The sequence below is a fragment of the Rattus rattus genome, chromosome 8 (genome assembly GCF_011064425.1).
Source record: "Rattus rattus isolate New Zealand chromosome 8, Rrattus_CSIRO_v1, whole genome shotgun sequence".
Taxonomy (NCBI): domain Eukaryota; kingdom Metazoa; phylum Chordata; class Mammalia; order Rodentia; family Muridae; genus Rattus; species Rattus rattus.
This window is the reverse complement of record NC_046161.1, coordinates 22,583,606-22,600,356: the sequence shown is the minus strand read 5'-3', so window position 1 is coordinate 22,600,356 and position 16,751 is coordinate 22,583,606. Positions and strand designations below refer to the sequence as shown.

The 16,751-nt window shown below is 40.8% G+C and overlaps 1 protein-coding gene across 1 annotated transcript in view; it reads left to right on the top strand.

Moving 5' to 3' along the window:
- The window catches only part of Glb1l3 (galactosidase beta 1 like 3), a 43,494-nt gene extending 27,678 nt beyond the window's left edge, over nucleotides 1-15,816 (top strand). Inside the window, exons 11-20 of the mRNA XM_032910346.1 lie at nucleotides 843-980; nucleotides 1,484-1,564; nucleotides 2,259-2,365; nucleotides 3,237-3,377; nucleotides 3,685-3,756; nucleotides 4,297-4,375; nucleotides 4,818-4,905; nucleotides 5,180-5,291; nucleotides 15,223-15,339; nucleotides 15,466-15,816. Coding sequence (XP_032766237.1) covers nucleotides 843-980; nucleotides 1,484-1,564; nucleotides 2,259-2,365; nucleotides 3,237-3,377; nucleotides 3,685-3,756; nucleotides 4,297-4,375; nucleotides 4,818-4,905; nucleotides 5,180-5,291; nucleotides 15,223-15,339; nucleotides 15,466-15,537 — 1,007 coding nt within the window. The 3' untranslated portion in view covers nucleotides 15,538-15,816. The remainder of the gene's footprint in view (nucleotides 1-842; nucleotides 981-1,483; nucleotides 1,565-2,258; nucleotides 2,366-3,236; nucleotides 3,378-3,684; nucleotides 3,757-4,296; nucleotides 4,376-4,817; nucleotides 4,906-5,179; nucleotides 5,292-15,222; nucleotides 15,340-15,465) is intronic.
- The last annotated feature ends 935 nt before the right edge of the window (nucleotides 15,817-16,751 follow it).

Sequence of the window (16,751 nt, the reverse complement as noted above, 5' to 3'; positions counted from 1 at the left end):
CTGGGAGAATTGCCTAAGTATTGGTGATGACTGAGAAACAGGAAGTATCTAGCTTTGGACTGCAAAACAGAAAAAAACACAAAGCAAGGAAAACCTGAGTACCGCCACCATTAAAGATCTTATAAGAACGACACCAGCATCACCCCAAAACCTGGTCACCATCACCAGCCTTAATGCCACCAAGCCACAGATACGTGATCTCTTGTGTCTGGGGCACAGTGTCTTGATTCCTAAGCATAGTTTTTCATCAGTGAATCATCTCATCACTCCTGTGGTGGTGTGGGAATTAAAGCCTTCGTTTGATCGGTAGCAAAGCAGAAGCAGAGAGAGAAAATATTTACAAACAGTAAAGAGCACAGCCGAAGCCTAGGCCCATGCTGAACTGCCATCATCCAGTTTCCATGGCAACCAGGGTGAAGAAGGGTTCACTGTTAAATGTGCTGGGGCAATGGAAGTTTCTGTGTCCAAAGATTATACAGTACAGTAAAGTGGTGCTTTGATTTCAACACTTCTTGGAGACGTTGTCCTGGGAATGAGGGATTACTAGTGATTTGTAAATAATTTTAAAATTTAGATACTTCTAAGACAAGAGTTTTAGACTATCATTTAATACATGCAGTTTGGGGTCAATTTGTAGCAAAGCTATAGTGGGAAAAAAATGAAATGAGAAGAAAAAAAGCTGCAGGTTCTAGGACTTAGTTTTCAAGACTGGTTCTGGACAGTTCCACCTACTTCAGGGTGAAAAGGATGACAAGGTGGACTGTGCTGGACGGAGGTGGAAATGGTAGTTTTCACCTAAGATCTCCCTCTCCCTTTTGTTTTTATCCCTTCTGTTCCAACAGAAATTCGACGCACAATATATAGATTCTTCAGCTATGGACTCTCCTTCAACGTGTATATGTTCCACGGTGGAACCAACTTTGGTTTCATAAATGGAGGCTATCATGAAAATGGTCACACAAATGTTGTGACGAGCTATGGCAAGTGGTGATGGTGTGGTTAACTTCCCTGGGGTGGGTGGTCCTACAGCTTTGGGTAGGAGACTCCAGAATCATGCTCTTGTATCACGAGGTCCTAACAAGCAATCTGTTCTGACAGCCGAGACTTTTCATCTTCTTTCCTTTATTCTTTAACATTTAGGCTGCACAGCCAGCTGTCACTCTAGCAGGCAGGCTAGAATGACATTAGATGCTCTACTTTACTCTTGTGTGCTGGCCCCAGTGCTCTCAGATCTAGCTCAGCAGGACCAGGACTCTAGGTTGAAGGGACAGGAGTGTCTGTGAGAAAGTGAAAGGGCAGGGTGAACTCCAGGTTTCCAGATAGGATTGGGGGAAGGTTTCCATCCATACCCCAGCCAGAGGTAGATGATGTGTCTTCCTTTTGTCTCATCTTTGGTGGATCTGGGTTTCCACATATCCCCGTGCTTGAAGCAGGACCTGCTGTGGAGGACTGCATGTCCCAAACAGGAACCTCTGTCTTGCAGACTATGATGCTGTGCTGTCCGAGGCTGGTGATTACACAGAAAAGTATTTCAAGCTTCGGAAACTCTTTGCATCTGGTTCAGGTACTTATCACCTTAGTAGAAGGATAGCATTCTCGTGGGCTATCCATACTTTGTGGAGCAGAGAAAAAAGGAAATGTTTTTTTGGGGGGGGTGGTTAGCATCTTATAAAGCTCTTGAGAGCAAGGATAATCTTACATCAACTTCCAGGTTTCCCACTTAAAAGACAGATTTAGAAACCTTTAACCTTCTTTACTGAAATAAAAACTATGATACTGGTGTGCTATGTGATGATGAAAGGTAACCTCCTATTTGTAAAACTTTAGTATTGCGTGGGACTCAACAACCACATATGCAGAAAGAAAATTTACTATCTTGACTTTAACTAAATGCATCCACTTCACTGTCTAGTGAGGGCTATAACAGAGCTAAGAGCCAGCATGGCCAGATGTAACATGGAGCTCTCTACTGGTCTTCTTTCTCTGTTTCCACTAGGTACTCAAGCTTGCAATGTGTTCACTAGGTATGTTGTCTACTAAGAATTAATGCTTCCTAGATATGTGTTTCTACCAGATCTGTGTGGATGCAAAAATGGCACCTATTATCTCTTTTGGAGAGGCACACCTATGTCCAAGGATAAAATTCTTTGTCTTCTGTCTCTGGATGCAAAGGTCACAGATAGTCGTGGGAATGCTTAGAGAGAGGAATGTTCATTTTAGACACTTTGCCCTGTGCTCCAATGCCATTCTTGTTGCAGCACGTCCTCTACCGCCATTGCCTCGTCTTATTCCCAAGGCTGTCTATCCTTCTGTGAATCTATCATTCTACCTGCCACTGTTTGATATCCTACCGTACTTAAATAAGGTGAGCACTGCTTGGGTGCCAGCATTGTGGTAGAGGGTGAGACTGTGGAGAAGCAGGGGAGATGGATGTGTGTTCCCCATGGTGGATGGAGAGGTAGGAGAGAAGGATGTGGATCCTAGAAGAAATATCTCATCAGGGAACCTTTTTTTATGGGGGAGTTTGAAAAGAACTTCTTGGCATTGTGTCTATAACTGGAATTATTGGTCAGGAACCACTGGTTGTGGCTTTGATGAAGATGGTAAAGAACTGGTAATATTAGCAAAAAGAATGAGAAAGCAGGGTATCCGACAGAGTATCCTATCTTAGAGGATACTACTTTCTGCTTAGATGGATTCACTTGCTGAATGCTATTATAAGACCCACAATGGAAAGTCACTGACTGAGACCCATGAAAGTAATCATCTTCATTACCCACTAGTTAGGCTTTATTTTTAAATTATGCTTTTTATCTCCCTCTAAGTGAGAAACCTGTCCTAATTGTAGAGACCAAACTCTTGAGTTACATTGGCTTTACTTCTACTGTTGCTATTTTTGACAAGAAGCAGTGATAATAAATTGTCCACATAACTAAATGTTTGCTGAGTTCAAAATCCTCTCATGTTCAGTTATTTGCAACATGTTTGTTTGTTTTACTGATTAATTTTTATGACTACGCTGGTTGTGTGGTCTTCGCAATGCCGTATCACTCCAAATTTCTTGGACGGTGAATATATTACCATAGAAGCATTGTCATGGCATCCGTTTGTGATTATTTCATTCAAGGAATCTTTGAGGACCATTGTGTGGTCCAAAAAATAGTGACAAGAGTCTTTTAGAAGAATCATGGTTTCTCCTCATTTTGTCTTCTGTTCCTGCCCGGTCTCCATCGTAGCCTGTCATGTTAGAAACTCCAGTCACCATGGAGAATCTTCCAATAAACAATGGCAGTGGTCAGTCATTTGGATTGGTCCTTTATGAGACGTCCATCTGTTTTGGAGGCGGTCTCTCTGCTTCAGTCCACGATTCGGCACAGGTAGGCAGCATGGATCTCTGGTGGTGTGTAGCCTACCTCCACTGTTGAGGAGAGTAGCTTCAGATTCACTTCACTATATGCTAATATTTGTTTTACCATTATGGTAGGATCCTAAGAAGCATAGAGTCAAATCAAATAGACTTTTATTGTTTGTTTTGCTGTAACTCCGTCTCCTGGGGAATCCTGTTTAACTTCTAGTTGTCTGAGCACTGAAATTAGTACCTGTCTTTCTCTTCCACCTTCTACCTAAACCTCTGTCCTTCAGCTAAGCCTATTGATCAATCTGACACTGGCTCTATTTTTGTAGGTGTTTTTGAATGACAAAAGCATAGGAATTCTGGATGAGAATAATGAGTTCCTGCATATTCCTAAAATCCAGGTAACTAATCCCACAGCCCAGAAGATAACGTTGATTGTCCTGTCATGAGTAGCCCGATTCTGGGCTTGACTACAACTTTCTCCCACTCTGTTATTTCTTCTCACATAGGATTTGTAGCAGGAAGTGTGTAGGGCCATAATCCTAAGGCACCTTCTAAGCTTTAGTAACCTAAGGACCTACAGAATGAATTATTCAGTGAGAGTAGAAGTTCTCTTTAGGTCTGATTCAACACCTGGGTCCTGTTTGGATTGTTGTTCAAAAGCAGAATGAAACATAATTTTTGCCCATCCTAACACAGTCGGCAAAAAAAGAAAGGATAGATTAAGTATGGGATATGAGCCGTGTGTGTGTGTGTGTGTGTGTGTGTGTGTGTGAGAGAGAGAGAGAGAGAGAGAGAGAGAGAGAGAGAGAGAGAGAGAGAGAGAGAGAGAGGTGTAAATTGGGGAAACTGCTGGTCTCTTTACCCAGTTTCTTGGGATTTGGATAAAAAAAACATGTTCTTGAATATGAGTTCTTGATGGCTAATTTTCCCCTAATCAGGGTTGTCAGCTTCTGAGGATCCTGGTTGAGAATCAAGGCCGAATCAATTTCTCATGGAGAATTCAAAGTGAGCAGAAAGGTAGGCTTTGGTCCTGAGAAACAACGCAACTTCTCTTCATTTACCTGAAGCTTATAGCTGTGGATGTTTGGGGGTTAGGAGGACTGAAATGACCCCCTGAGAAGTGGGCTATTTCATTCCAAGAGCAGTGATGTTACTTTGTGCCCCTCCTTTGTTCTGACTTTCCTTGTTATCCATGGCAGGAAAGCAGAACAGTTACATTAGGTGCCAGCCCATCTTAGATCAGGACTCAGTCGTCTTTCAGGAAACACCCTATACTAACTGGGGAAAGCTTTTAGTCCTGTGAAAGCACACGAGAAAACTCAAATGACGATAGGCCAGTTTAGTATTTGCTCTCTTGGCTGTATTCGTTGAAAGGAAGCATATATAAGCTGTATTTCTCTGTCTCAAACTTTGGAGACTATCCAGCACTTGTTGCTAGACTCTTCTCTGCCTCCCACAGGATTAAATGAAGCGGTTACCATCAATGGTACTTTGCTGAGGAATTTCACCATCTATTCTCTGGACATGAAGATGAGCTTCTTCGAGAGGTATGCTCCTTCCTATCCACAATGCACACCGAGAATCTGAGAGGTTATGAATTCTTCCTTTGTTCACGAAAAGCCCAAGATTCAATACCTAAAGGGGTATGTCTGATTATCCAGTGTTTTACTTCAGCACTAGAATAGGTCTGATAGCCATGGGCAGTACTGCCAATTCAGTATGTCTATGGAGTCCTGATCTCTGTGAGAGAAGGCTGTGTCAGCATTGGAAGGAATACAGGGAAAAGTTTTCCTCAGCCTCATCTTCTGATCGTGTCTTCAGGCTCCGCTCTGCATCATGGAGAATTGCTCCAAAGACTTATAAAGGCCCTGCCTTCTACTGGGGAAGCTTGAACGTTGGCTCTTCTCCCACGGACACCTTCCTGCACCTACCAGTAAGCAAACTTCCTCCTCTCTGGTGTTCTAAATATGTATTTTCTTTTGAATAACATTTAGTTTATTTTAAAAAGCATTTGTATATATGTGTTTTTATATGCATACATGAGGATGTGTATGGGCTCTCCTGGAGGCCAGGAGAGGAAGTCAGATTCTCTGGAGCTGGAGTGAGCAGCAGCTGTGAGTTGCCTGACACAGGAACTGGTAACTGGTACTGGTCTTCTACAAGAGCAGCCTGTGTTCTTAACTACTCGCTGTGTCTCTAGCTCCACACATATCCTTGTAAAGGCTCTAGGAAGAAAGGCAGAAAGCTTGAGAGCTAGAGTCATAGAGGACTACAAGGAAACAAGGACTCTGGATCCATCAGGGCAGGTGGACATGTGAACCAATCCCAGCATGATGAGGGGGGCTTGGCCATGACCTCTAGCTGCGGAGCCTCTGGTAATTCTTAGCTGCTGAGAGTTGTTGACAATTCTACCATAATCCAGTGGAAGGAGATAACATCCATGGATAGTGGGGAAGCACAAACTGGCACCAATGTAGGTGAAAAACAAATCAGAGTTTAATGGAAGGGAGGCAGTGAAGGAGTTTGGGAAGTACAAAATTCTCAGAGGGATATATATATATATATATATATATATATATATATATATATATATGTGTGTGTGTGTGTGTATGTGTATGTATATGTGTGCATATGTATATGTATAAGTATGTATATGTATATAAATATAAATATGTAAAAAACTAAAGCAAATAAAACTTATGCAAGGCTATGATATACCCAAAGGAAGACATTTGCTTTCCTCTCCTCTTCCTTACTTCTAATAAACTGTATGATCTTTCTCAACCTAATTTATCATTATGCATAAAGTATGTGAGAATGCAACCGAAAATTTCAAAAGGCTAAAACATCTACAGAACAAAGGGCAGACCCTCTTCAAAATTTTATCACATTTCACTTTATACCTGTGTTTTGTCAAAACTACCTATTTCTATTTAAATGTACTTGAATATGCAACACGTAAAATTTCTTCTTGATTAGTTTTCTAAAGGCTTATGCTTTGTCCTTTCCAAAAGTCAAATGGTAGTCCCATTGATAATTTATATTGTTTTCTAAAATCCGTGTGTCATGTTTTATTCACTTTCTGTTTTTTCTTTCACACTGGTGTGAATTGTGGCAATGTGCCTAGCTCAGTCTTCTGGGAGCTGGGGATATAGATGTGTGTAGTGGTGAGTTTAGCTATAACATGTTGGCTCCTGGTGGGTCACACCCGTGCACCTGCCCAGGAGCTATCTTGATTTGCAATGATAGACACACACACACACACACACACACACACACACACACACACACACACACACACACGTACACACGTATATGGTATGTACAACCTCCCACCAAACAAATGAATATCTTGTCTCTAGAACACTGGTTCTGTGCTCTCATTACTCTGGTATAATAAATCCAGGGGGCTATGCTTGCACAAGTACTCAAGAAGTCTTGATACTCTGAATACAAATGGCTCCCATGACTTAATATAGTTGAATGCTTAAGAATTATGGAGTGGCACTATTTGAAAAGGAGTAGGAGGTGTGACCTTGTTGAGGTTTCAAAAGCCCACACCAGGTCTAATCTCTGTCTCTGTCTCTGTCTCTGTCTCTGTCTCTCTCTCTCTCTCTCTCTCTCTCTCTCTCTCTTGGTCAGGATGTAACTTAACTCTTTCTCCAGCACTGTCACAGCCGCCACCATGTTTCTTGCCTTGATAGTAGAATAGACTTCGAGAACTATAAGCAAGCTCCTAATAAAATGTTTTCACTTAGGAGTTGCTCTTCTGTCTCTTCACAGCAATAGAGCAATGATTTAGACAAAGGTCTTGCCCACACTGGGTTAAGCTACTTGTCTTAGTTGCTGTTCTAGCGCTATGAAGAGATACCATGACCACAGCAACGATTATTTTAAAAAGTATTTAATTGGAGCTTGCTTATAGCTTCAGAGGTTCAGTTTATTATCATCATAATGGGGAGCATGGATACACACAGGCATGCATGTTGTTTGAAAATTAGTTGAGATAGTTCTCCTTCTGGATGCACAGGCAGCAGGAAGAAAGACTCTTAAGTCTATTGTAGCTACGTTTTTGAAACCTCAAAGCCAAACCCCCAGTGGTCTACTTCCTCTAATGAAACCACACCTCCAAGTCCTTTCCAAACAGTGCTACTCCCTGATGACTAGCATTCAAATATATGAGCCTACAGGGACAGTTCTTATTCAAACCACCACACTACTCTTAAATGGATCATGATTTCTAGGTTTTGAAATGTGTGTTCTTCTGGTTGATTGAGTGCAACCTTATCCCTGAATCAGAATATACTTTTAGGTCTGTATATTAACAAGGGTGGGCACTGCTTGCCCTAGATGGGTTGTGCGATTTATTGGCAATTCAGTTTCTGCAGGAGGATGTTGGAGCTAATACCTCCCAGGATGAATTTTTTTCAATTTTAATTTTTATTTACATTTTAAATGTTATCCTCTTTCCCAGTTTTCCCTCCAGAAACCCACTATCACATCTCCCTCCTCTGATTCAATGAGGGTGCTCCCCCACCCACTCACTCCCTCCTACCTCACTGACCTGACATTCCCCTATACTGGGGCATCAAGTCTTCACAGGACCAAGGGCTTCTCCTCCCACTGATGCCTGACAAGGCCATTCTCTGCTACATATGTGTCTGGAGCCATAGGTTCATCCCTGTGTACTCTTGTGATGGTGGCTTAGTCACTGGAAGCTCTGGGGGGTCTGGTTGATTGATGCTGTTGTTCCTCTTAAGGGGCTGCAAACCCCTTCAGCTCCTTCAGTCCTTTCTCTAACTCCTCCAATGGGGACCCTGTTCTCAGTTCAATGGTTGGCTATGAGCATCCGCCTCTGTATTATTCAGGGTCAGGCAGACCCTCTTAGGAGACAGCTATACCAGGCTCCTGTCAGCATGCACTTCTTGGCATCCACAGTATTGTCTGGGTTTGGTGGCTGCATATGGGATGGATCCCACAGGTCTCTGCTTCACACTTTGTCTCCATATTTTCTCCTGTATTTTTGTTCGCCCTTCTAAGAAGGTCTGAAGCATCCACACTTTGGTCTTCCTTCTTCTTGAGCTTTACATGGTCTATGAATTGTATCTTGGGTATCCCAAGCTTTTGGGCTAACATCCACTTATCAGTGACTGCATACCATGTGTGTTCTTTTGTGACTGGGTTACTTCACACAGGATGATATTTTCTAGTTCTAGCTATTTGCCTAAGAATTTCATGTATTTATTGTTTTTAATAGCTGGTAGTACTCCACTGTGTAAATGTACCACATTTTCTGTATCCATTCGTCTGTTGAAGGGCATCTGGGTTCTTTCAAGCTTCTGGCTATTATAAATAAGGCTGCTATGAACACAGTGGAGCATGTGTCCTTGTTACATATTGGAGCATCTTTTGGGTATATGCCCAGGAGTGGAATAGCTAGATCCCCAAGTAGTACTATTTGTCCAATTTTCTGAGGAACCTCAGGACTAATTTCCAGAGTGGTTGTACCAGCTTTCAATCCCGCCATCAATGGAGGAGTGTTCCTCTTTGTCCACATCCTCGCCAGCATCTGTTGATACCTGAGTTTTTGATCTTAGCCATACTGACTGGTATGAGGTAGAATCTCAGAGTTATTTTGATTTGCACTTCACTGATGACTAAGGATATTGAACATTTAGGTGAACATTTGGCCATTCGATATTCCTCAGTTGTGAATTCTTTGTTTAGCTCTGTACTCCATTTTTAATAGGGTTATTTGATTCTCTGGAGTCTAACTTCTTGAGTTCTTGGTATATATTGGATATTAGCCCTCTATCAGATGGAGGATTGGTAAAGATATTTTACCAATCTGTTGGTTACCTTTTTGGCCCAATGACAGTGTCCTTTGCCTTACAGTTTTATAAGGTTCCATTTATCTATTCTTGATCTTATAGCATAAGTCACTGGTGTTCTGTTCAGGAAAATTTCCCCAGTGCCCATGCATTTGAGGCTTTTCACCACTTTCTTTTCAGTTAGTTTTAGTGTATCTGGTTTTATGTGAAGGGCTTTATCCATTTGGACTCGAGTTTTGTACAAGGTGATAAGAATGGATCAATTTGCATCCTGCTACATGCTGACCAATAGTTGAAACAGCATCATTTCTTGAAAATGCTGGCTTTTTCTCCACTGGATGGTTTTACTTCCTTTGTCAAAGATCAAATGACCATAGGCATGTGGGTTTATTTCTAGGTCTTCGATTCTATTCTATTGATCTACTTGCCTGTCTCTGTATCAATATCACACTGTGTTTTTTTTTTTTGTTTTTTTTTTTTTATCACTATTGCTCTGTAATGCTGGAGGCTAGGTATGGTGATTCCCCCAGAAGTTCTTTTATTGTTGAGGATAGTTTTCCCTATCCTGAGTTTTTTGTTATTTCAAATGAATTTGCAAATTGCTCTTTTTAACTCTGTAACGAATTGACTTGGAATTTTGATGGGAATTGCATTGAATCTGTAGATTGCTTTAGGCAAATGGCCATTTTTACTATATTAATCATGCCAATCCATGAGCATAGGAGATCTTTCCATCTTCTGAGATCTTTTCCCCCCATCTTTATTAACTTGAATATTTATTTACATTTCGATTGTTATTCCGATTCCCAGTTTCCAGGCTAACATCCCCCAGAGCTTCCAGGGACTAAGCTACTACCCAAAGACTATACATGGACTGACCCTGGGCTCCAACCTCATAGGTAGCAATGAATAGCCTAGTAAGAGCACCAGTGGAAGGGGAAGCCCTTGGTCCTGCTAAGACTGAACCCCCAGTGAACGTGATTGTTGGGGGTAGGGTGGTAATGGGGGGAGGATGGGAAGGGGAACACCCATATAGAAGGGGAGTGGGAGGGGTAAGGGGGATGGCCTGGAAACCGGGAAAGGGAATAACAATCGAAATGTAAATAAGAAATACTGAAGTTAATAAAGAAAAAAAAGAAAGAAAAAAAGGAATAGTGATTATTGCTTCCTGTTATATTCATATTTGGATGTGAGATTATGTTTGTGTGCCTTTCTTCTCTTTGTTTTGTTGCCAAGATGATTAGTTTCTTGCTTTTTCTAGAGTGTTGCTAGCCTCCTTATGTTGGGCTTTACCATTTATTATCCTTTGTAGCGTTGGATTTGTAGAAAGATATTGTGTCAATTTGGTTTTGTTGTTGATTATCTTGGTTTCTCCATCTATGTTAAATGAGAGCTTTCTGGATACCGTAACCTGGGCTGGCATTTGTGTTCTCTTAGGGTCTATATGACATCTGTCCAGGATCTTCTGGCTTTCATAGTCTCTGGTGAGAAGTCTGGTGTGATTCTGATAGGTTTGCCTTTATATGTTACTTGACCTTTTTCCCTTATCGCTTTTAATATTCTTTCTTTCTTTAGTGCATTTGGTGTTTTGACTATTACGTAATTGGAGAAATTTCTTTTCTGGTCCAATTTATTTGAAGTTCTATAGGTTTCTTTTATGTTCATGGCCATTTATTTCTTTAGGTTAGGGAAGTTTTCTTCTATAATTTTGTTGAAATTATTTACTGGTTCATCACTGTTGTGTCAATGTTTTCTATCGTATTTTCTGCTCTTGAGATTTTTTTCTTCTATTGCTTGTATTCTTTCTGTTGGTGATGTTTGAGTCTATCACTCCTGATCTCTTTTCTAGGTTTTCTATCTCCACGGTTGTCTCCCTTTGCGATTTCTTCATTGTTTCTATTTCCATTTTTATACCCTGGATGGTTTTGTTCAATTCCTTCATCTCTTTGGTTGTGTTTTTCTGTAATTCTTTAAGGATTTTTGTGTTTCTTCTTTAAGGGCTTCTACCTGTTCCCTGTGTTGTCCTGTATTTCTTTAAGGGAGTTATTTATGTCCTTCATAAGTCCTCTAATATCAGCATGGGATGTGATTTTTTAAATCCAAATCTTGCTTTTCGTGTGTGTTGGAATATTCAGGACTTGTTGTGGTGGGAGACCTGGGTTCTGATATGCCAAGTGGCCTTGGTTTCTGTTGCTTAGGTTCTTACACTTGTTTCTTGCCTTCTGGTTATCTCTAGTGTTAGCTGTTCTTCCTGTCTCTGACACTGGCTTGACCCTTCTGTATGTCTGTGTGTCAGCACTCCTGGGTACAGATAGCTGTGGTACATGTGCAGACAGAAACCAGAAGGTTGGAGTTTTTATGTATTTCTTAGAGGGGTTCTTGTGCTTCTTTACTAGCCCCTCCCTCCACATGAGTCAGGGCATTGGATAGCTTTTTGACAAAGTTAGCTGAGGTGACCTTAAGTGTGATTGATATATTAAGGTTTTCCAGGAGGTTACAGTGTCCACTGTCCCTTGTTCTTTGTGTTCCTAGCTTCTAGGAAATCCTATCTTCTATCCTTGAAGTAAAAGTGGGCCCATTGTTAGTATGGATAGACTGGTATAGCCTAATCTTGGAGATTATTTCTTCTAAATATCTTTGAATATTTTTTCTGTTTTTTTTTCTTTCCTGTCATGGAAGGCTTCTATTTTCCCTCCCAAGCCAAGTAATCCATGAATTAAAATATTTGAATCCTCCTGGGGTAGTTGTCATGACTTTACAATCTATTTCAAAGTCCCCTCCTGGAAGCATGCCTATGGCTTGTCCTGCTCTTACAGATAAGTACAGTTCTTAGTTGAATGCTATTCTTCTGGAGGTACACTGCCATGTCCTGCATAGCTTTGTTCTGGAAACATGACTAGGATGATGAAAGAATGAATAAAGGACAGACACAGGGACAGAAAAGCTGGGATCCGGTGGGCCATGTGTGTTCTAATGAAAACACAACAGCAAAAACAGCAACTTGGAAAATCTGCTTCATCTTATACATATGAATTGGGGAGGTAAGTTTATTGCATATACCTGGATTCACAGATAGGTGTGATGGTTTGGATGAGAATAGTCTCTATTGGTTCATACGTTTCAATGCTTGGTCTCCAAATAGTGGAAATGTTAGGGAATGACTAGGAGGTGTGGTCTGTTGGAGAAGGTGTGCAACTATGAATGGACTTTGAGGTTTCTAAAGCCAACTACATCTATTCTCTCTACTACTACTCCAGGGTCGTGCCTGCCTGTTGTCTGTTCACAGTCATGTTATTTGTGGACTAATCTGGAACTGTAAGCAAGCCCCCAATTAAATTCTTTCCTCTCTAAACTATCCTGGTTCATGGTGTCTCTTCATAGCAATAGAACAGTAATTAAGAAAGTAGGTTTGTGGTACACAACTGAGCAAAGAGGAAGGCTTAGATAATCTTGGTATAAGGGCTCTCTATGGGAGAACCATCTCAATCTACAATAACCTGGGGAGCTCTGACTAATATTTTCTGTATATACTGGTTATTCATTCAGAACCACTAATACTTGGAGCATTGGAAGGCTTTGTCAATTCCCTTAGCCTGACCTGGGGAGGGCTTTGCCTGAAAAGATAGAAAGTGTCTGAATGCCTGCTGTTTTGTTTTGAAATGTCTGGACCCTTGGGGCTGTCAGAGACTGAGCTGCCAATCAAAGAGCACATACTAACTGGGCATAGGTCTCCCTGTACATATGTGGTAGATGTGCAGCTTGGTCTTCATGTGGGTCCCGATCAACTGGAGTTAAAAAAATAAAGAAAAAAAGAAAGACATGTCTTCCTCGGAGGAAGGAATGATTTGTGTAGAGGCAGGGAGGGAACCAAAGGCAGGCAGAGAATCCATTTGGATGAGACCACACACTGAGCTGCCCAGTTATCTGGAGTTTTCTTTTATAGTGTCTGAGTCTTTCCTCCAGTGTTCTCTGCAGTACAGACTGCCATTTCTTTAGAGACATTTACTGCTTGAAGCAGCCTGTGGATCCTCTTTCTGGGTTAGATTTCTTTTTTGTTTGTGTTTAAAAGAGCTCTAAATTGTGCCATGCGTATAAGAACTGAGCAGGCATATCTTGAACCTACAAAATGAAGTCAATGCTCTTCTCCTTTCCTTTTCTGTTTCTGAATCAGGGTTAGTTTCTCAGACTTTGGTATCAAAGACTTTTTGCCTCTGTGGCTCCATGGAAGGAGACTGTAATGTAACTGGCTTGACATTCGCTATCACAGGCTTGCTTCATCTACAATTTATATTCTGACCAGAGCTCAGTCTGGACTTTTTTCTTTTTCTTCCTTCTGGTTATTAGCTCTGCTCAATCACACATTAGAGGCTTTTGTGAAATAGGCAACAGAGTGGCTTGATCAAGGTTCTGGCAGGATTTTAAAGCAAAATGGGATGGGACCTGAGTCTGTTCACAGAGAATAGTGCTGTGATCTTTATCCACTTACTCACCGAAGATAGCTTTATTTCCAGAACACTAGAGACTGAATATGGGGTTCAGACTATCCATGTCTACTCTGTAATCAGTATTTAGTGAACCAGTAAATAGTGAAGCTTTAGCAACTGCCCTTAAGCCTGGTAACCAACCCAAAGGGCTGTCTAATTGTTGAGAAGCCAGCACTGTTCTTAAGAGGCTACCACCTGTATCAACACCAGCAGCAGGCCTTAACCTTTGAAATACAATGTTTTAAAATTACTATATAATCATACGATTTCCTTCTGCCTTTTTCTCCCTCCATCTACTCCTATATATTCCCCTTGTTTTCTCTCAAATTCATGGTATTTTTCTTTAATTGTTGAATATATACACATATATTCATAGACACATAGATGTAACCTGCTTAGTCCATATAATGTTTTCTGCATGTATATAGCATCAGGAAATGACAACTTAGTATTTTTACATGCATTTAAATGAAATAACTTATTTATATAGGGTAGACCCTATTGGGAGCATTCATTAGTGGCCTGTTGGGTTTACCAAAGCTTTGATTATCTTGTTTATCCTTTTTAAAACAAACCAGTCTTTAGTTCTTTCAGCTGGTTTTATGAAGGCTTTCCAATGAATACAACATTGGGAATCATATAGAACTTTGCTCCTCAGTGCACTGTCACTTACCTGCTAGCATATTAAGGCTCCTGTTGAATGAATTATTTCTATCTCACTCTTTTTAAGGGTATAGCTCCTTCGAGTCCGAGCCCCGAGAGTATACTACTTGATGAGCTTCCTTGACACTTTATCTTTACCCTTTGTGAGGTCAGGAACTGCTCTTTTAGGCTTTCAGCAGCTCCCCTTGAGTAAAATGTCTCTCAGTAGAAAGATTTTCCAGGAAGTCTCCTTATCTTTTTGTTTTATTGTCCTAAATATTTTTCTGAAACTATTTGGTATAATTCCAGTTGATTAAAAGAGTTTCTGCTTAGCCTGGAGAGATGGCTCAGCAGTTAAAAGCACTGGCTGCTCTTTCAGAGGACCTGGGTTCAGTTCTTAGTGGCCATATAGTGGCTCACAATTGCCTATCCCCAGGACCAAATGATCTGATACCTTCTTCTGGTCTCATCTAGAACCAGACATACGATGAGCACACATATACACTGAGGCAAAAACTCAGACCTGTACAAATAAAGTAAACAAACATAATATAATTTAAAAGGCCATGTAGCTTTGCCTTTTAGCTTTGCCTTTTGCCTGTGAGCAGCACTGTTCATCTATTTATCTTGTTCTTATTTTGGAAATGAAAACCTCTGCTTTAAAAGTGTAACATACTCGTCATTTAGCAGGACCACAGTGCATCTCCAGGCAAGGGTTGGCTCCATTGTCTTCTTTCTTATTCTCAGACTGTGAGGAAGGAGTTCTAGATGTTTTGCCTTCTAAATTGTTTCCTACGTGGCATCACTGGGATCCTTAATCTCGCTCTTGCTCTCACTCCACAATGCTCTGGTTTCTATGTTCCCATCTCTCAACCCTCCTCTCTCCCTCTACCCCCATGCCTTTCAGAATTGGCATTATGGGTTTGTGTTCATCAATGGACGTAATCTTGGAAGATATTGGGACATTGGGCCTCAGAAAACACTGTACCTTCCTGGTCCCTGGCTTCATCCAGAAGACAACGACGTGAGTTACCCAAGCCTGCCTCAAGGTGTTATAAACCCTTAGATGGAGCTTTGTCCTCCAATTCTGCTTTCTTCACCCTGTACAGCTAGATTGACAATTCTCACTCCCAGTTTTCTGTCTTCCCAGGTCATCGTGTTTGAGAAGATAGAGAAGGGATTTTACATCCAGACGAGAAAGAAACCCCAGCTGCAAAATTAATTCTACAAAACAGATTCTGAATTGTCAGATGGTTCTGATGGTTCTTTTGAATGTTGATCACTGCTAAGAATATTGCAAATAGTACTGCTGACAGAAAAACATGAAAATAACCGAAATACCCAGAGAAATTGGGTATTTCCATTTAATTACTAATTTTAGGCTATAAACTTAAAAGTCTTTAATAAACAAATTTATCTAGTTAAATGCTTAATTCTTAGTAGGTTCTTATTCTCTGTCAAGATATGCCTTTTGAAAGAAAATAAAAACAAATTTAGCCTCTGCTTTCTCATGCTCAGTTGTGAGAAAAAGAATTATCTGTAATGCAGGGGAAAATAAGCATGCTGGCCTTTCTTTGTAAAAGATAGTATTGAAATAGTGACTTGTAAATGCATGGTCTTGTGTGTGTGTGTGTGTGTGTGTGTGTGTGTGTGTGTGTGTGTGTGTGTGCACTAGAGGAGGGGGCACACATAGGTCAACCATCAACATCTTTAGGCATTTCCCTGTCCTGTTTATCTTCAAGGTGATCTCTCAGGTGACATCCAATCAAAGATCAAATAGCAATTTGGTTTGGTTCAGATACATGCAATAGCAAAGCCTGACACTGAGCCCTTTAGAGCTTATTCCTTGTTGGTTTTCTGGGTATAGTGAAGCCTCTTACTTATAGTGGACAGGGATCAGTGAGATCAGCCCACATCCATAAACCATCCAACTAGTCTTCTCAAACCACACTACTTGATCGCACAGTTTCTCATATTAAAAACACACTAGACCAACTTCCACCAATTGACGGTTTACAAGACCGTCTTACCTTGTGTATTATCAGTGTTTGTGGGCTTCAAGCAATATAATGAGAAGTTAAGTCAGATGCCTGGGGAAGGAAGACTCTGCATCCTTTTACATGTATTTTGTTCATTAAATTCTTAATAGGTTTCAATAAAAATAGAAATACAGAAAAATGACACTGATCAAATAGTCCTCTCTATTTTAAAAAAGTATGTGTTTGTGTACATGTACATATGAGTATAAACATTCCAAGAAAGCAGAGGTCTTGCATTTCCCCTGTTGTCGCAGGGGTTTTGAGCCACCCAGCATGGGTTCTAGGATTGAAATTCTGGTCCCTTGCTAGAGGGACTTTTACTGGCTGATCCCTCTCTAATCCCCACATCCATTCTTTTAAAGGAGCTAAGAAGCCACCTGTGGGTGATCAGAAAACA